General features: G+C 39.7%; 2 protein-coding genes across 5 annotated transcripts in view; one reads left to right on the top strand and one right to left on the bottom strand.

Moving 5' to 3' along the window:
* Positions 1-11: 11 nt before the first annotated feature.
* On the top strand, positions 12-9,174 carry LRRC57 (leucine rich repeat containing 57). Of its 2 annotated transcripts, none has more exons than XM_089521875.1 (7): positions 12-242; positions 2,918-3,032; positions 4,190-4,363; positions 4,824-4,959; positions 5,670-5,938; positions 6,815-7,000; positions 8,001-9,174. In XM_089521875.1, exons 3-7 carry the CDS (start codon positions 4,280-4,282, stop codon positions 8,040-8,042), a joined length of 717 nt encoding a protein of 238 aa, XP_089378001.1. In that variant the 5' UTR covers positions 12-242; positions 2,918-3,032; positions 4,190-4,279; the 3' UTR covers positions 8,043-9,174. The 2 variants fall into 2 exon arrangements, with proteins under 2 accessions (XP_089378001.1, XP_089378002.1); XM_089521876.1 differs by lacking the exon at positions 12-242 and adding an exon at positions 354-501.
* A 76-nt stretch (positions 9,175-9,250) lies between these two features.
* The window catches only part of SNAP23 (synaptosome associated protein 23), a 37,080-nt gene continuing 25,998 nt past the window's right edge, over positions 9,251-20,332 (bottom strand). For all 3 annotated transcript variants that reach the window (XM_089521878.1, XM_089521877.1, XM_089521879.1), the window contains exons 6-8: positions 16,839-16,991; positions 16,390-16,534; positions 9,251-12,668 (exon numbers count right to left, since the gene is read on the bottom strand). In XM_089521878.1, coding sequence (XP_089378004.1) covers positions 12,603-12,668; positions 16,390-16,534; positions 16,839-16,991 — 364 coding nt within the window. In that variant the 3' untranslated portion in view covers positions 9,251-12,602. The remainder of the gene's footprint in view (positions 12,669-16,389; positions 16,535-16,838; positions 16,992-20,332) is intronic.

The following is a 20,332-nucleotide window of genomic DNA, read 5'->3' on the forward strand; positions in this document are numbered from 1 at the left end:
AAAGGGTGGGTAATGATTGCTCCTCCTTCTCCTCCTCCTAGCTCCTCCTCCTTCAACAACCGGAAGACTAGGATACGAAGCGCTCTTCTGAGAAGAGAGCGGGATCGCCATTATCGACTGGTTCGTTCCATCCGGGTCCCGTGGCGCGAGACGGGAGGATGAAAGCCCGGCGGACGGGGGCTGCGCGCGCCGGTTGCTAGGATACGGGGCGGGGGCCACGAGGACCGTGTTTTTATTTTGAAGTGAGTAGGCCTCAGCCCCTTTTCCATCCTCAGGTTCTGAAAACTCTGCCCTTGGGAGCCCCTTAACGCCCTCAGTCCGTTGTGGTTGTTGTCGTTGTTATAGAGGCTTATGAGCGTGGCACTTGAAAGACAGTGTGGCCTAGTGGTTTAAGCGCTGGACTATGGCTCTGAGCAACCCACTGGCCCTTTGGCATGTCACACTCTCTCAGCCTCAGAGGGGAAGGCGAGGGCAAAATAAAGCCCCCCCAAACAAAACCCTGTAAGCAAATCTCGCCAAAGGACAGTACTTGCCCATAGGGAAACATAGGTTTATTGGGCAAAGAATCCCCAATGGTTCCCTATGGGCAAGTGTTCCCCTGTGTTTCCCTGGGGCAAATACTGCCATTCGTTTTAGTATATCCCCAAGAAAACCCCATGATAAGGTCGCCTTCGAGTCTCCATAAGCCGAAAATGGGGAAGGGTCTGGAAGCCATGCCCTATGAGGAACGCCTGAGGGATCTGGGGATGTTTAGCCTGGAGAAGAGAAGATTAAGAGGTGATATGATAGCCCTGTTTATATAGGTGAAGGGGTGTCACATTGAGGAGGGAACAAGCTTGTTTTCTGCTGCTCCAGAGAACAGGACCCGGAACAATGGATGCGAGCTACAGGAAAAGAGATTCCACCTCAACATTAGGAGGAACTTCCTGACAGTAAGGGCTGTTCGACAGTGGAACACACTCCTTCCTCGGAGTGTAGTGGAGTCTCCTTTATGGGAGACTGTTTTTAAACAGAGGTATGCTTTGATTTAGATTTCCTGCATGGCAGAATGGGGTTGGACTGGATGGCCCTTGTGGTCTCTTCCAACTCTAGGATTCTATGAAAACACAATAGAAACACAGAAACACAATGGAAAGCCAGCCAGGTGTTACACTGTTGTTGTTTGATTATTATTATTATTATTATTATGTTTATCTTTATTTATATCCCACCTTCCTCCCAGTATAGGGACTCCAGGCAGGTTACAAATCTAAAACAGTCCAAGTTAGAATGCTATAAAACATTACAAAATACAAGGGTAAAAAAACCCAATTATTTACACTGTTGTTCTTTGTTTATTCATTTGGCTTATGTAAGCCACTCTGAGAGCCATTGTGGCTGAAGAGCAGGGTATAAATACAGTAAATAAAGTAATAATAATAACAATAATGGATTGTATTTTAATATTTTATATTTTAATTTATCATTGTTTTAATCCTGAAAATTGTTAAATTTTTTTAAAAAAATATGTCTATGTATTTTAATGTTTTGTATTGTTTTTAAATTGTATTGTTTTATACTTGTTTGCCACCTTGAGTCCCTATATTGGGAGAAAGGCAGGATATAAGAAAATAATAATAATAATAATAATATCCCGCTCCTCAGGCCAAAAGGTTCTCTGAGAGGCTTACAATTATTATTGTTTTTCATAGGACGCTTCCCTGCCCTCAGGCTTACAATCTAAAAAGACACAACACAAAAGGAGAAGGGAATGATGGTGGGGAAGGGGATCAGGCCCAGCATTCTTCTCTCCCTCTGAGGCCTGGACCAAGGCAGAGGGACTGCAGGGAGAGCCCTTCTTCTAGGCCTGGTGGAGCTGGCTTGCCTTGTTGTTGGCCTTCAATGTTTCCAACTTATGGCGACCCTAAGGCTGCAAACCTATTGTGGGTTTTCTTGACAGGTTTCTTCAACAGGGGGTTTGCCATTGTCATCCTCTGAGGCTGAGAGAGTGTGACTTGCCCAGGATAATCCACTGGGTTTCCATGGCTGAGCTGGGATTCAAACCCTGGTCTCCCAGTGTCCGAATCAATGCTCAAACCATTACACCACGCTGGCAGTCTGTTGTTGTGGTGTGCCTTCAAGTTGTTTTTGACTTATTGCAACCCTAAGGCAAACCTGTTGTCATGAGAATTTCTTGCCAAGTTTCAGGGGGTTTGCCATTGCTGTCCTCTGAGTTTGAAACAGTATGACTTGCCCAAGGTCACCTGGTGGGTTTCCATGGGCAAGCTAGGATTCGAACTATGTTCTGCAGAGACCTCGTCCAGTGCTCAGACCATGCTTGGTTCACCTGTGCATACGTGGGCAGAAATCTCCTTGAATGTGATGGTTCCTACCACACATTCTGCCCAGGATTACAGCGCTGGCTTACTTCTGAGTAGGCATGGCGATGGGAGCATCCCCTCAGACAACAGCCCTTTTTAAATACTTGGGGCAGTTCCCTTTACCTCAACTCTTTCTGACTATAGATGCATCTACCCTGTAGAAATCATGCAGTTTAATACAACTTTAAATCATGCTGTTTAACACTACTTCCATACATCCTATGGAATCCTGGGAATCTGTAGTTTCACAAGGACTTTAGCCTTCTCTGTGAAAGAGTGTTGGTGTCTGAAGAAACTACAAATCCTACAGGATTCTGTAGGATGGAGCCATGGTAGTTGAAGTGGTATTAAAGTGCGTTGTTTTTACAGTGTAGATGAACCCCACCTCTCTTATCTTGTTTATAAAAGTTGTGTATGGGAAGGTGAAAAGTTTGGTGGAGCTCTTTTAGTTCTCCTTGCTGGAGTGGAGGAGGTGGAGGCCACTGGATTTCATCTCATCTTTTGGGGTGAGAACGAGGACTCAGGGTTGTCTTCATTTCCTTCTCCTTCCTTTCTAGCTCCAACTAACAGAAGCGAGACGACTGATTTAAGATCCAGCAAAAATCAGTTTGGTGAAGTCAAGATATGGTATCGGAACAAGACCAGTGCTTTATTGTGCATACAGCTGTTGCAGTAAGAGGAACAATATTTTCCAGTATTGTTACTTAAAGTGTGTATTAGCATTCACTCTTCCTACGGTTATGAAAACTTTGAGTTGAGAGTAATCTAAGGCCCCTGTTTGAATGTTTGCAGTGAGACTATATTGTCACTATTTAAAGTACTCATTATTTAGTTAAAGGGAATGGGAAGCTAAATTAGGAATATTAAGAGCTGGACAGTGAAGAAAGTAGATAATAAGAAAATCAATTCATTTGAGATCTGGTTCTGGAGGATGCTGTGGATGCCTGAAAAGACAAGCGAACAGGTCCTTGAATAGCCTGAAGTCTCCCTGGAAGCCAAGATGATCAAACTGAGATTGCTGTATTTTGGACACATTATGAGAAGGCGTGACTCATTAGAAAAGACAGTAATGCTAGGAAAGATTGAGGGATGTAGAAAGAGAGGAAGGCCGCACATTAGATGGATTGACTCTATTAGGGAGGCCACGGGTATGAATTTACAAGAACTAAGCAGAGCAGTGCAGAGTGAAGAATCGTGGCGATGTCTCATCCATAGGATTGCCATGAGTCGGGATCAACTCGAAGGTGGTTAACAACAAAAATACCTTCTCCTGCCTTCTTATGACATCCATTGTTTCAATCCTTATCTCTAGTTCACTGAAAATTTGGTGTATTCATCTTTGTCACTCAGTACTTAATTTGAGCTTTTAAAGGAATGACAAAGCTATATTCGTAAAGAAATATTTATGTGTCTGCCCATTATTTGATAGTTTGCATAGATGTATATAAGTATCCAAAACATAGGACTGTACAACTCAGTCCTGTGCATTTTATTTGGAAGTAAGCCCCTGTGAATGTGCCTTAGTCTTAGATTTTGAAATACACTGAGTCCACTGGATGTAATGGCTATAAATAGGTTTTGGTGGCTTCCAACATTATAAAGCTCTTTAATGGACTGACCTGCCCATCTGATTATATTTATATAACCTAGCTACCTACTTAAAAGACCCTTAAGCCTGAATGAATTAATCTCCTTAGGTACAGAACGTAAGCATGCGTACTTTACACTGAGTGTTTATATCCATCAAGAAAATGAGTGGTTGATAGGACAAACCTATCTAGATAATTTTTTGTTTATCGTGAATACATTTTAATTTTGCTTTTTAACAGAAAACCAACTCATTCTCTTCTAATGTGGTGTGACTGAGACTGAAAGGGCTGAAGTTCTACCACAACAATTTGTGACACGACAATTAGAAGATGGGAAACAGTGCCTTAAAAGCACATTTGGAGACAGCCCAGAAAACTGGAGTATTCCAATTAACTGGGAAAGGCCTTTCTGAAGTAAGTGCCTGTTATGAAAATGATTGAGAAATAATCGTAGTGTTATACTTGAGAATATAATATACAAAAAAAAAAAAAAGGATTTGTGCCTGAAATGTTTTCTATATTTTGAAACTTGTGTTTTTAACCAGGTTGTCGAGTTACAGGCATGGCTATGTTAGCTGAAGAGTTACAGTTAATAATGTGCATTTTATCTTAACATGCAGAAATAAGTCTCTGATTTTAGTACAATATAGCTTTAACTACTTTACAAGTGTGCCTAGGATTACAACGTTAGGACAATTTGTACTAAAAGCAGAGGAGATGTGTTTTGCCTTCAGTGTGGACCAATAAGATACTACTTCGGTTAACCTATTTTGCATATTGTATACACATCTTACTGACTTGTCTCTCTGCATATATTTAATTCATTTTTCAACTTATTTGAATAATCTGTGTAACATGTGATTTCTCTTTTCAGTTTCCTGAAGATCTGCAGAAGCTTGCAAGCAATCTCAGAACCATTGACTTGTCGAACAATAAAATCGAGACCCTACCACCACTAATGGGGAAATTCTCCGTGTTGAAGAGCCTTTCTTTAAATCACAACAAACTGAGTATGATTCCATAGATATGCTACCTTTCTCTATATACAGTGGGTCCTCGCCTTACGCGGGGATCCGTTCCGGATCCCTCCGCGTAAGGCGAATTCCGCCTATGCTCAAGCCCCATTGTAAACAATGGGGCTTGTGCGCGGCGGCCTGCAGGGCGCAACGGGCGCACACACCCACTCAATTGAATGGGACGCGCCGCCCCGCGCGCGCCCCGCGGCTTGAGTGCATATGCTCAAGCCGTGTAAGGCGCGCCTGCGTATGACGCGGGTGCGCTGTAGTTAATTTAATTGCCATGTGTTAAGTCTGTCTTTTCTTCCAAAGTATAAAGGTGGATGACTGCATATGTAGATTTTCAGGTTGCCTTTGTGTCTAGAAGTTTTAGAATAAAACTAAAAAATTGCTTTGGAGCTAACAAAGATTTGATTTGTTACCATGTAATTTGATGTTGCTAAGACAGTTCACATTATACTAGCTTTGTGAAATAATCAGATATTTTGATTGATTTCCATGTCACTCCTAGCTTCACTTTCCATCTCTCTTAAACTGCTGCAGTTCTGAGGGGAAGATAGAGCTTGCATACTAAATGAGTGAATTGTAGCTTATTACATGTTTTCATATATAGCAGAAAAGACAGTTTATCTGTGTGTAGTATATTTTGTTTTTAAAAAGCCTCAACATTGAGTAATTTACTTCTGTTTATCATATATTACTAGCTGCATTACCTGAAGAACTGTGCAAGCTGAAAAAGCTAGAGACTTTGCATCTTAATGGTAACCAGCTGACACAGCTACCTGCTGCTTTTGGACAACTTGCAGCTCTAAAGACTTTGAGCCTTTCTGGAAACAAGCTCCGAACTGTACCTGCCCAACTATGCAGCCTCCGTCACCTAGATGTGGTGGATCTCTCAAGAAATCAGATCCAGAGTGTGCCAGATACAATTGGGGAGCTGCAGGCCATTGAACTGAATTTGAATCAGAACCAGGTCTGGGAACTGGTTTTGTAGGTGTGCATTATTAAGTAGAAAAGATCTCCCTAAAACACATATGTCTTTTCGATAATATGGATATAAGAATTACACTTAGTATTCCAGACAAAATAAGTACCTAGTGCTTTGCTTGCCCTGATGGAAAGCAATCTTGTTAAATTATTCTGTACTTTGAAATGCAATTTTCCATTTATTGAAAAGAACATAAGCTCCTGTGGGAATAACACTTTGAACATTGCATCTTTTCCCAGGTAGTTTCTTCCCCCGCCTTCCATTATAATGTTAGTACTTAGTGCTCATGTAACAGAAAGTGGGTTTAAGCTTGCATTTCGTGCAGATAGATGTAGGCAAGAGTATCAATTTCTGATAATAAAGCTGAGTTGGTGATATATTCAGTATACATGTTCAAGCAAGTGTATAGATGAAGTCCTGGTAAAGAAATCTTACATCATCTGATGGTGTAAATAGACTAGTAAGTACCAATGGTGTAAAGTAAGCCTATTAATTGGAAATTCACAGCCTTGTATTTTCGTACTATGTACTGTTCCAAACTAAATGCTGCAATCCTGAAACTATTCTTGGTGCTAGTTGTTACAGCAGGTTTGTTTCCTGAAGGAAGTCCAGTTTGTCTGCCAGGTTTCTAAGTCATGATTTATCAATAGAAGAAAGGCATTTTAGCATACTTGTGTTTTAATTTGGTACTGTTCATATGTGTATATGCAGATGAGTGTAGAGGTTGATTCTGCACCAGTGGTTTGAGGATATGGGTTATTCTGAAAGAAATTCATCTGTTTTTTATTTGGCTACCTGTGTGAGGGAGAAATGATAGTCTGGATACAGACAGAACAATAATCTTTTTCTCCCTTTTGATAGATTTCACAGATATCCTCACAAATCTCTCACTGTCCACGCCTCAAGGTCCTGCGTCTGGAAGAGAATTGTCTAGAGCTAAGTGTGCTGCCTCAGAGTATTCTCAGTGATTCTCAGATCTCTCTGCTTGCTGTAGATGGTAATCTTTTTGAGATAAAGAAACTCCGAGAACTGGATGGATATGACAAGGTTTGTAGGATAAATGTTTACATATTTCCCTTTGGTGCCTCAAGTAAATTAATAGGTTTCATGAAAAGGATTTAGCAGAATAAAATCATTTTAAAAATCCAAAGTAATTAATTAGCTGAAAGCTTTTACCAGCTTTTATTTTATCTGAAAGCTTTTAAAGAATTAAAACAAACAACATTTCTTCTTGTGTGAGGGTTAAAGAAGGCCTAATTTTCACCTCAGTCTGTAGAGATCTATATTAGGAGTGGAGATAATGTTGGCCTCTGGATGTGGTTGTACTTTGGTTCCCAGCAGCCCTAGGTAGCATACCTGATGGTGAAGAATGCTGGATGTTACAGTCCAACAGCTTCTGTCCTAGAACTCAACAGTAGTTTTGAGAGGAACACAGGGCTGCCATAGGGAGGAGGTAGCAATGACCTGTTCCACATTCAGAACTCTTTCTCAGTAATTGATATTCAAACCACTGTGACTCAAAGTTAACTTCCTTCTGCTTGAAAGCCAGTTACAGACTATTATTTGTCTTCTCTGAAGAGGCGTTGAACTGTAGAGGTTCTTTGTTCAGATTATGAATCATCCATCTAATAGCAGACAAATTGCAGGAGAAAAGATAATATAATGGATCTAATCTAGTGTTTTATCCAGAAAAACATTATGCTACTATCATGCTTTGTGAGTGGAAGTAAACTGGAGGAAATAGCTAAATAGGAAAACTGAAATGTTTAGAAATTGGTTTTTGAGTAAATAGAAAATTCTGTCTTGAAGAGTTTACTTTTTCCTACTGTACATTAACGCACCCTGTATGTTAAAAAGACTTTATTTACCTGATATAGAATTAACGCCTTTTTCCTAAAGTGGTTTAACACAGAGCACTGTGTTGAATGGGTAACATTCTTCAGAATCTCCCCAACAAGAAGGTAGTACTTCCTAAGAGATAAATCTAGAATTCCAGTTATGCGAATTTTCCTTCCACAACAACTGATTTTGTTGCTTTATTTTTTAGTATATGGAAAGATTCACAGCCACAAAGAAAAAATTTGCCTGATGGATTACTATGAGTCTTCTCATGAAGGAAGAAGTGATGAGATGTGATACAGGAATGCTACATGCTGCTAGCCTGCTGGGAGGAAGGAAGTTCAAGGTTTTGATTAAGTACAAGGGAACAGCGGCCCCAGTAACTTTGAAGTTGTCTAGCATGTCTCATTAAGGCCACTAACCAAATCTAGGAATTGGCCAAGCTACTCTGGTACAACACTCAGCACCTTTATAGCTTGCAGAGTACTTCTTTATATGGTATTCTCTGGCTTCAGGGATCATTATGATTTAATAAGAAAAATCTTGTATTTAAAAAACTAGAGATGAAGGTTTTGTTACAGCTGTTGGCAACCTCGTGTCAAAGTTGAGCATGTGGAGATGAGACACTGGCCAAGGAATATACTGACCCTTTCTTACAAACTTAACTCTCCCATGCAATGTCATCTCTTGGCTTTTACTGTTTTAGTGTGAAAGAGGCTGATAACATCCTTTAAAATCATGTATATTTTGAAGCACAAATAGTTGAAGAAATACTAATTTAACTGACCAGATATTCAAAATAGTTGTCCTCGTTTCATGTCATGTTCACATCCCATGAATGGCTTGTCTTCCATCTGATGGTGAAATGTCCTAAGCATGCCACATTAATGATATAAATAACTGGATCTTAATGCCTATACTGATTGCATTGGGGATGGGGGAGCTGACATCTTTGCACTGAATGTTACTGGCAGTAGAAAGCTCAACTGCTTAATCAAGTTGATCACCTTATTGCTGCCTTATGCAAAGCACCCAGGAGGACCTAAAATATGCAACTTTTCTGAGTTACTTGTATATTTTTTACAAAAGATCGACATCCACAATTGTCTTAAGCTTTTCAGTTAATGTATAACTTATTCACATCATGTCATTTAATCAATGAAAATAAAAAGATGCACAGCTAAAGTTGTTTCTGTAAAATAGTGCCATTGCATACCAAAGTAAAAACCACTGCTTTGGAGAAAAACAACCCCATAGAACCACTTTGTTTACAAAATAGTTGTAAACAAGAGCAAAAATATTATGCCTTCGTCTTACTCTTTGGATATGGTCCAACATTTTCCCCTTGAAGAAGCAAACTGTTACAGTAAGTGAAAATAACTTCAGCAATATTTAGCCTTGTCCATGTACCCTGTGGCTTTGAAGGGTTGAGAAGAAGATGGAACATTGCACTTTGAATAGATTTTATTTTGATTTATTTATTTAAGAGCAGAGACATACAACTAAGCACGAAAGTCAGAATTGTACAAGCAATTGTGTTCTGCATTGCCATGTATGGATGCGAGCGCTAAGACAATTAAGAAAATGGACAAAGAGAAAATAAATTCACTTCAGATGTGGTGCTGGGAAAGAGTGCTGAGGATACCGTGGACAGCCAAAAAGACCAAAAAAAAAAAAAAAAAAAAAATCCAAAAAGCCTTGCTGTTTGCCATTTTATATAAGGGACATTTTACTACGCCACTGTTTCTAATAGGACTTCAGTATCCATTGGTGGGGAGGGTTCCTGGATGCAAACCCCAGCAGATACCAAGGGCCCACTATACCATTTGCTGTATTATTTACTGCCAATAAAGTTTACCTTACAGCAGTAATGTGCATTAGTATGCAGCAATGAAGTATTGGGGAACCTGGAGTACACTTTCAGCAAAAAGATGTCTTCTCATTACCTTTTGGTAAAAAAAAAAGGGGGGGGAGCACAGGAGCAAGTTACCAGGGTAGTGGGTGGGGGTGGAATTGAAGGACTATACAAGCCATCACCTCTGAATGTCAGAGGGCATTTGAGGTAGGATGCCCTTCAGTGGCTCACAGCAAAGTCTGCATCAATTGTAATACTGTAGCAGTTACTTCAGTGTTCAATACCATCTAGACAAGCCATTTAAAAGTTAATGCAAATTTTCAAACATAACACAAGAGAATTACTCATACTGTTATACGACTTATATATCAATTCTATGGAAGTGAATGAGCAGTGTGTGTGTCAGAAAGCATCTAATCTGAAGTGACAGCTTGGTAAATTTAGAAGAATTAAGAGCAACATATGTTACACAGCTCAAGATGGAGTTCACTTGTATTTCCACAGAATAGTACAATTTGTTTTCTGCCATTTCCAGAAAAATCTTTTAAAACTTTCTACTTGGATTATTTACCTTACTCTTACTAATACAGCATATCCAGCTAGAACTACCATCTTGCCCTTATTGACAAGAGGTTATATAGAAAACTGAGCTTTATCTTATTACAATATAAAATTATGTCTCAGTTGGAAATTATTTGTAGAGAGGCAGGATGGTACAATGAAATTGATGGTACAATGAACTAATTTGCTTTGAATTTCTCCTTCAGCAAGACTTAAAATTAATGGCTGATACAGCAACTGCCATCAGTCCACAAAGCACCGATACCTAATTGTGAATGGAACATGAACAAGCTAACCTTACAAGTACTGGAAATACTACCAGTCCTCAAACTCACAAATTCCATGTCTAATGATTTCTTAATCAGAAGAGAACTAAAGCTTTTTTGCAAGAGCCTGGAAATTTAACATTTGTAATTAAACCAGTACAGTCGCCCCTCCTTTCTCGCTGACTTGAGGTCTGTGGTCTTGAATATTCACGGAGGGGCGACCTCTGTTGTTTGCAATGGAGTGCTCCCCTGCGCACTCTTCACAGGCATGCACCCCAGTCAAGCCTATGGGGCTTGACTATAGGCAAGTCTACATTTTCGTGTGCGTGTGTGTGTGTGTTCCGGAACAGATCCCCTGTGAAAATGGAGGGCCGACTGTACTACAGATGTGTCAGGGAAGCTAAATCAAGTGCCTTAATCCTGCATTGTGGAATGAACAGAAATAGTTCTAATTTACTACAGCAGGCCTGTATAACTTGTAACCCACCAAACCAAATGCAATCTGCTTAGCAGCACTGTGGCCTGATTTCCATGGGCCCCAACTTTGCTGTGTGCCCAGGATTACAAAAAAGGGTGGTTTGCAAGCACTAGCCGAGCATCATGCTTGGTTTTGAGCTCAGTAGGTCATAATTTATAATGCAGGCCTAAACTACAACCATGCCACAATTTTAACATTTGTGAAATACACGAAATACAGGTTCAGTTTCAGAACAATTAAAGAAACAAAAGGAAAACTGATTTATTACTGATTTAACTTGTTTCAGTATAAGCACTAAATAGGAGTACAGCCAGAAGAACTCTATATATTGTAAAATTAGTTTTACAGTGTCCACGTTTAGGTCATATTTAGCTGGGTATGCAATATGATTTCTTTTTTAAAGTCTTGCCAAGTAACAGTAGTTATTAACTCACTATAGCAAACACAGTGCTATATGTTGGACCTTTGTGCTCTGCTTTCCATGCTTAGAAGTGTCCCAGAACACCGTGTTTTATATCTCTTTTCCATATCTACATTCTTGTTTGACCAAATGTGAACTAACTGCACTGAAAGCAAAGATGCACTTCTTTAGGAGATAGGATAATAAAATAGTTTTGGCTTAGCCTACCATCAATCCTTTTTGTAACTTTAGAAAACTTTATTTTTTGATAAATAATATTGAACAGTGAGATCTCTTTTCAGTGGTGTTATGATTGTGTCCAATGGATAAGTATTTCATTGTATTTCTGACAAGTTATAAAAATTTGCAACAAGACTTTATACATGCAGGTGCTCTGCTGGGAATCCCACTAACACATGCCAAGAGTACTTAATAATAAGCACAGAGGGACAGAAATTCAACTGCTGTGTAGGCTACCCCTTCTTCAAAACTGCTCCCTACAAAAAGAATGAATAAACAAAATATGGTTTGTAGCAAATATCCCAATGACTGGATTTAAGTGAAGAAAAATCTGTCTAAAGATTCTGTGAGAATCATATATTCTATGTATGTTTAAAAATACAGCATAGATTACTTATCTTTTCTGCATTCAAACAAGAATTGCTATGGCTTAGAAACTATATCCTTTTCCAATTTATATACAGCATTGTCAATCATGTGCAATCAGATGTAGCTGCCACTAAGCCATTTATCAAAAAAGATATCCACCATCTCTTCTTTTACTGAAGGTTTTATAAAGAGATCAAGTGTTTTGTAGAACCAGAACCAGCTTAATTAAAAAATACATTTCATGTAAATCATTCATTTCCTTTTTGTAATGACATGCAATATTAAGTGAGGTAATTAAATCCGATGAGTTTTGTCTTTGCACAATTGCCTCACCCTCTACTATTGAATTATAAACTGGGAATAAAATGGATAAAGGATAACAGAGGAAAGAACACAACATAGATAGATTCAAAGACAGAAAATGAAGCCCTGAGGATATGAAAAGGGATTTTTAAAAACTGATTTTCTGTTGTGTTGCTTTCCTGGATGCTCAAATTAAGTCTGTGTTCATGCAACAATAAGCCTTATGATATGTCTTGCTTTGTTTCATCTTCTGAATCCCGCTACCTCCATTCTTTGGAAATTACGTTGTGTAGACTTAAACTGATGTCTCAACTGGATCAAGAACTGGCAGCAGACTATTACTTGTTAATAAGTTTTTCAGCTTTTACATTGGCAGTGACAATGCGATCTTTGTTGGTTTCAGCCTGGAACAGAAAACAGGGTAACAACTACTAGTAAACTAGGACCATAAAAACAACATCTTCATATCATACTATCTCACAATTTCTTCAAGTGATGGCCAAAAATAAATTCATATTTGAAATTCCCAGAAAGACACAGGGACACAGGAAACCATCTGAGCAACGGCAGAATGCTTGGGGTCATGAGAATTGGCCATTGGCAACCATTCTGTCAGCAACGAATTCAAGCCATTTATTTTAAAGCACAAAAGCCTAAATGGCTTGGGTTTCACATATTTGGAAGAGCTTCCTTCCTTGTATCCTGTTGCATGTGAAAACAGCAAAAGCAATCCTGAGAAATAGTTTTTTGTCAATTTTTCAGGCTATGTCCAGAACAACTATCAGGTCAGAATGAATAGGGAAGCCACTCAAATCCACAAACACCTAGAGAACTTCAACAGGAAAGAAGAAACCCTTAACATAAAATTTGGCTACCAGTCCTTGAAAACACCAAAATCAAGACCCAGCAAATGAAAACCACCCAGGGTCAGAGGGTTTCCCAGCAGACAATGGATCACTAATTAAATACACACCCTGACACCTTGCCATTCAACAACAGACCAACACACAGATTAACCTGTAAATGACTTCCTCTAAACCAAGGGTCACACGCTGTATATACCCCTCTCTCTTCCATGCCAGCTTTCTCTGAAAATGCCAGCCACAGATGCTGGCAAAATGTCAGGAAAAACCTTTTCCAGAACACAGCCACATAGCCTGAAAAACCCACAAAAAACTATGGATGCCTGCCATGACAGCCTTTGACTTCACAAATCCTGAGAAAGCCCCAGAGGCCCCAATCCGCTGCTTCTCGAGGCCTTGGGGAAGCAGCAAAATACCGCTGCCCCGTGGCCTGGAAAGGGGTGTCCTTGGGGCTTCATACCCAAAGGACACCCTGACAGATGCGAGGAAGGGGAGAAAGGGGCCGCTTGGCCCCTTTCTCTTCTGCATCGCTGGTGCGGCCGTGTAAAGGCTGCGCCAGCGATGCATGTGGCAGAAAGGAGCTCTGTTTTGGAGCTCCTTCCTGCGATGCTGAATGGGTGCCCCAAGCACCCTGCAGCGTTGCGGGCACGTCACACCCGCGCTGCGCTGTTTGGCTGCGGCGTGGCCATGATGTCATAATGGCGGTGCACATGTATACAGGGCGCTGCCATTATCACGCCGCTGTGACGTGCTAGGGTTGCGGGGCATGTGGTGGCGCTGCCCTTGGGCAACTCTAGCACATATCCAGGCCAGCGGAAAGTGCCGGTCTGGAAAGCACCAAAGTCTCTAACAAAGAAGCTCCTTTTTACACCCTTCCTGCCACCTCTTTTCTTCCTTGTTCATTGGCTAGTAGGAAGTATTTTTCAGCAGCATTAGCATTGGGAGATGGTGAAGGAAGGTGGGAGACAGGCTTCTGGTGCTAGGCTCTAGCAGCATGTTTCCAGTAAACAATGAAATCAAGGCTGAGCTGGGGGGAAATGGGATTCTACTCTAGCTGATCCTACTGTTGCTGTGTGTACGTGTACTACAACAGGGAAGACACAACAGGTGCTTCCACAATACCGTAACTAAACATCTGTGAACAGCAAAACAGAGAAAAGGGAAAGCAGATAAAGCCTATCTTACCACCTCCACCCATCATGTTAAAAACCCTAGCACTAGAGGTTTGCTCACAAAAATGGAAATCTTATTAAAGTGGAGGCTGGGGATAGAAAAAGTCATCCCAAGATGAATGTTGAAATAAGCTTTCAAGTGGTCTATAGCAGGTTGAACATGTTTTTATTTTGTTATGCAAGTTGTATCTGACCTTGTTGTTTGGCTCACATGCGCATATGGGAAATGTACAGGACTGCTCTTCTTTTTTTCTTTTTTTTTTTTTGGGGGGGGGGGTAGAAACAGGAACCTATCCCTATTCTGTCTCTGGTACCAAATTTTCTGTATAAGAAGTAATGCCCAGGAATACATCTACTTAAGTGTATCTTTATTTCCATATGAAAATCCAGCAAAAAATAGGTCAAAATGTTTTTTAAAAGTACCAGAAAACCTAATCATTTACTTAAATATTTCATATACATGAGCACAAGTATCCTTCTCTCAGTAAATAAGCAAGTATCATTACCCCCATATTACTGGAACTAAAAGAAAGCTAAGGGGCAGTTTCCAACTGCCCCTTTACTGGTCAGATCAATGCCATGGCAATCGCATGCTGCGGCACATATCTGGCCTCCAAAGAGCACAAAAAGGAGCCGGAAAAAATGGTTCCTTTTAGTGCCTTCGAAGGGGTGCTATATCCGCTGCCACACAGCATGATAACACCCTTTTGGTGCTGCACAGTTTGGGTGCTATGCCAAAGGTGCATCGTGGCATGCGCCATATAGACCAGCATGCACCACAATGGTGCCCTGCCGCCGACGCAGGGCTTGGAGCATACAAACGCTCAGCCCTCACCCCGCCCCACAGGCTGGTGCTTTTCACCAGTCTGTACAGGGCTTAAGACAGGAAGACAGACTTGTGGAACATAAGGCCACAAAGGAGGTCACAGCGGACTGGAAATCTGAGTAAAGGACTTCCAGCTTTGTAGTTATCCTCTTAAACATTATGGCATTACAACACTTATTTGTGTGTTTTGTAAAGCTCAAGTTAGCTTTTAAAACTGGACTGGCAAAACACACTGAACATGGGCTGACAAAGAAAAGTGCAAGGAGAATCCTTTCAGTGGCAATTTCAAGAAAATGTATTGTTTTGCAGTTTTTTTCTTTGTCTTTAGGAGATCGGGGTTTGAAATTAAAATAATCACTCCTTCCAAATTATAATGGGACACTCAATCATTTAATGCAAGGAAGAATCCTGAATGACTTTCTAAACTGTTATTATAATATAATACTGATTTTTCCCCTTCAAACTGGAACAGATAAGAAATATTTTCTTGGATTCCAGGATATCTAGACATAAATAATAGCTTTGTTCTAGAAGAACTGTTTCCATACAAAACAACCACATCTAAAGACCACAGAATCAGGATTAAAAACCCACAAAGATTAAGTACAAGGATCACTACTACCTGGGTCCAGTGGCATCACTAGGGTTGGTGTCACATGATGCAGTAACTCATGGTGTCACCCCCCAATTGACTTTCTCCTATACCACACCATTCAGAATCCTTAGTAATGGTTTCTGTACTACTGTAACTCATAAATCATAATTCCTATATATCACTGAATGTAATGGGAATAGTTGTGACATAAACAAATAGCAAAATTAAAATTATACCTTTAAATTACAATATCATACTACAGCCTAAATGTATTTACACATACATATGTTCATGTGGTTAAAGTGAAAATGTGATGTTTTATTTTTTTACAAAAAGAATATTTTTTGGAATTTTAAAATAAATTTTAAAAAATCAATTTAAAAAGAAACCTGGCCTCTCTCCTTTTTCTTCCGCTGAGCCTCACCCCACTCACCTGACCTCTTTAGCATTTTAAAGGGCCACAGGCAAAGGCCACAGCCAATTTCTGCCAAAAAGCAGGTGCTTGAGGAGCACTTGTGTCACCCCCTGGGGGGGGGGTCACCTGGTGCAGCCTGCACCTTTTCAGTGATGCCACTGTCTGGCTCTGAAGCCCAAAGACTTGTAGAACTTTCCATCTCAGTGTAGGTATACCAAGGTTATAGTATCAAGAGTTGCCTTCTTTGTTCTTACCTTCTCATTTATCCGATCTATCTGCTTGTTTTGTGTATCAATCTCATTACCCATATCCAAGGCCATATTTTTCAGATTCCCCAAGATATTTCCTACTTGAGCTAGATTTTCATCCATTTCATCTTCTCTGGCATCATTTGTTATCCTGTTGGAAGTATCAAGAAAAACTGTATAGAGAGCTCTCAACTTTTTCTCTTATATGAAATACACAGTTTACAGAATTATAACTTTCCACAATGGAGATTCTATAAAGTTTGGTCAGAAAACTTGAATCAGCAAGTAAAATTATGTACTGGCAAATGAAAATTTACTAAAAGGCTTTTCAGAATAACCATGTTACACAGAACAGATTTTTCTTCATTCTTTCCAAAGTAATCCCAATTATTGTAGGGCAACAACTGCTTTATCCTGTATGTATCCAACTATGGACAGAAAATTAAACACCTTACCTTGTAATGTATCCCCCAGTAGTTCCCCCTCTGGTCTGCTGCTGGTAGTCTACTGTCCGTCCTGGTTGTTTAGACACTATATGGTCTCCTGAATTCTCAACACCATCACCCCATGTTGTTTTATATGATTTACTAGACTCAAAATTCTTTGTTCTAGAAGAAAAGTCAGATCATACCCAATTAGATCAAAAGACATTTATTTTAATTTTACATTGAGATACTGTGCAATAGATAAATAAAACCATGTCCCCCTACATAATTCTAGTTACAAAATGTATTCTTGAGGGTATCCTAAATTTCTTATCAGTTTATCTTTGTAACATACTTTTAAATAAAAGTTTGTTATATTTGCATTAAGATTTTTTTGTATGCAGTTGAAGTAGATTTAAGCCATACGCCTTTTACATGACTGTGAACAAAAATAATAGACACTAAGGCCTGTTACAGACTGCCAAAATAAAGCTGCTTCAGGTCTCTTTGGAGGTATGCTGTTTAAATGATGCAGGCATCCTAAGAATCCGGAAGCTGCACCAAAGCTGCACTCCAGTGCTTAGGAATGAAGTGTGGCTTTGGCACGACCTCCGGACTCTTAGGACCCATGCATCATTTAAATAGCATACCTCCAAAGAGACCCGAAGCAGCTTTATTTTGGCAGTCTGTAACAGGCTAAAGATTCCACTTTTATGAAGTCCACATGCTATATTTACACAGGCTGCCAATATTTGTCTTGGTTAATTTTTTTCAACTTTGCCCTCCATAATAAGTTAATTGGAGTAATTAATTGAATCATAGTATGATAGTGCTTGATTACTAAGAAATAAAGCATGTATGTATCTCCTAAGTTAATATTTATGGAAACGGTTAATGAGGTATCTATAGATTCATAATTCAAATAATGCATGGAGAAATTCAAGAAATCATTAGGGATTATATAGCATTGTATGGAAGATAACCATTAACAGAATAAGGCATACCCAAGCAACTAATTTTATTTCTAGATACAAAACTCCATTTTGTAATTCTAAGTAGTAGTAGTAAAATGTATTCGGTCATTGACCAGTAGTCAATATAATTACAGAAAGTCACAGTAAAAATTTGCGGGTGTCTGTACACGGTTATAAACAGTCACATCATACACACTTATCCAACCATTTTGTAATTCCAAAATTTGACAAACCACCAGTAGATTCTTTTCATGTCGCTTTAGAATATTCCCCCCAACATTTAAAATCTACTAATTTTCTAAAACAACATCCAATAGCTTTACAACTCAATACTGACAAGTAGTAGCAAGTCTGGAACACATAACTGCTTTAGGTAAATTAGCTTAACATAATCTACAAGCAACACAGTACAGATGTAACACAACTACAGGCCATCACAAGACTGCTTGCACGTTAAGACGACATGCACATGCTGACATGCACCCAGTTAGAACATCACCTTTAGACAGCTGGTTAACAGTACAGGGTGCTTTTCATAAAGTCCACTTTGAATCCAATTTCTGGTGTTAAATCTTCATTTTATTAAGCAAAGAAAGCAGGATGGTTAGAAGAAAGAATAAGAAAAGAGTGAATAGTAAGATAAGCAAACAGTTAAATAGTTGTTAGCAAACAAACTAGTTCAAAGTACAATCAGCCCTCCACATTTCCATTAGACTTTTTACAGATTTCATTATTCATGGATTATTTGCTGCCGCCTTTGCTGCTGCCCTGTGCCACTTTTAATAAGGACTGGCAATCCCACAAGACTGAGAACAAGATGTGTAAGTCCTTATTAAAAATGGTATAGGGCAGCAGTGCAGGCGGCAACAAGTCCAGTCAGCTGCAAACTTCTGCCCTGTGAAGGAACCCGCCTCCTCGAAGGCATCTATGGTGTGCTGAATCTGTAGATCATGCTTTTTGATTATGTTAAATATGGTTTGGTGGGACCTAGAGTTATTTTTGTTTTTTCCTCTTTTGCAGGAGTTCTGTGCTCTTAACCTCAGCAAATGTGGAGGGCTGACTGTATAGCTTTGGAATTATGTCTGTGCTAAGAAACAAAGACAACATTAACCCAAACATTAATAGAAGAAAGGAAACATAATGACTACTATGTTTAGCCCCAGAACAATAAGAAAAAATCAAACCATAATGAGAGTTCAAGGAACAGTAAAGGAAGTGATTTCATTAATTCCCCCTATTCCAATCCATGCTGTTCCTCCTCATTTACTGTTTTGAGAAAAATCTCTATAATGTAAATAATGCAACAACAATTCAATTTATCACAGAAATCCAAGAAACTTGGCACTCTCTCAGAGAAAAGGGAATGTGAGACCAAAAAGAGAAAAAAGAAAACAAGTACTTAATACATACATTTCACTTGCTCCCTAAGAACTCAAAGAAATCCTTCCAGAAATTCTGAAAACATTAACAAGCAGTTTGAACTACTAAAATTTTAAAACCTTGTTCTGAATACAGAGCAATGTATGGGCATACCTCTGTCAACAAAACCTCTGACAAAAAAGCTCCTGTTTACAAAGACTTTTCATGGGAGCACAGTCCAGCCCACAGCCCCTTGTCTACTGGGAAAAAAATTGCAGCACTGGCATTGGGAGAATGATCAAGGAGTGTTAAAGAAAGACAGACTTTCAGTGTTGGGTTGCAGCAGCATGGGTGCAGTAAACAATGAAATAAAGCTTCGACCTCAGAAAGGTGGGGTTCTACTCTAGGTGATCCTACAACTGCCTTCAGAATCACATACGGAGCATGTATGAAGAGCAAAACAGAAAAAAGGGGGAAAGCAGATTAAATTGCTTCATCAACCACCCTGGCATGTTGAAACAGCATAGTTCTACAATTTTTGCCACCAAAATGGAAATCATAAGACAAGTGGAGACTGTTGAAAGAAAAGGAACCATCCTGGGATGCATTTTGGAAGAAACTTAAGTGGTTTCTAGAAGATTAAACATGTTTTTGTTTAATTATGCAAGGCTTACCTGACCTGATTGTTTCATTTCACATGTACAAATGTTACTTTTGAATTCACAGCTGGCTGAAACATATTGAACTGCTCTTCTTTTCTGTGGTGTAAGAACTTATCCCTATTCTTTCCATGTTATTTCTGTCCCTGGTACCAAAGCTGTAGTTAAAGAAGTAAAGCCCAAGAACACAGTTATAGTATGACCCGGGTAACTGCCTTCCTGGACTTTGCATGGATATATGGATAGTAGCAGACCCCAGGCCAAACAGGACAGCTAGGAGTGAGGAATGCACTACCACTCAGCTCCTCTTTCCCTCTTGCCTGCTTGCCTTCCTTCTCTTCCTCTTGGAGGGGCTTGGCTAGCTTCCAGCTCATCCTTCTCCTTTCACACTGATTGTAGGATGAGGAAGACAGGGGAGATGCCATTCCCACCCCCTACTTTGTGCAGTAGCCAGCTGGCCAGCAGTGTATCCCTCAGGTGCACCCAGCTCACTGCTGCCTCCTCTGACTCTTCCAGTTCATGCTTCTTGTCT

The sequence above is a fragment of the Sceloporus occidentalis genome, unplaced genomic scaffold (genome assembly GCF_023333645.1).
Source record: "Sceloporus occidentalis isolate IW3139 unplaced genomic scaffold, rSceOcc1.0.p SCAF_4, whole genome shotgun sequence".
Classification (NCBI taxonomy): Eukaryota; Metazoa; Chordata; class Lepidosauria; order Squamata; family Phrynosomatidae; genus Sceloporus; species Sceloporus occidentalis.

Coding starts and splice junctions, on each gene's coding strand:
- LRRC57 (XM_089521875.1), top strand. CDS start 4,280: ATGGGAAACAGTGCCTTAAAAGCACATTTGGAGACAGCCCAGAAAACT. Junction 4,960..5,669: donor TTTAAATCACAACAAACTGA/GTATGATTCCAT, acceptor ATATATTACTAG/CTGCATTACCTGAAGAACTG. Junction 7,001..8,000: donor AACTGGATGGATATGACAAG/GTTTGTAGGATA, acceptor TTTATTTTTTAG/TATATGGAAAGATTCACAGC.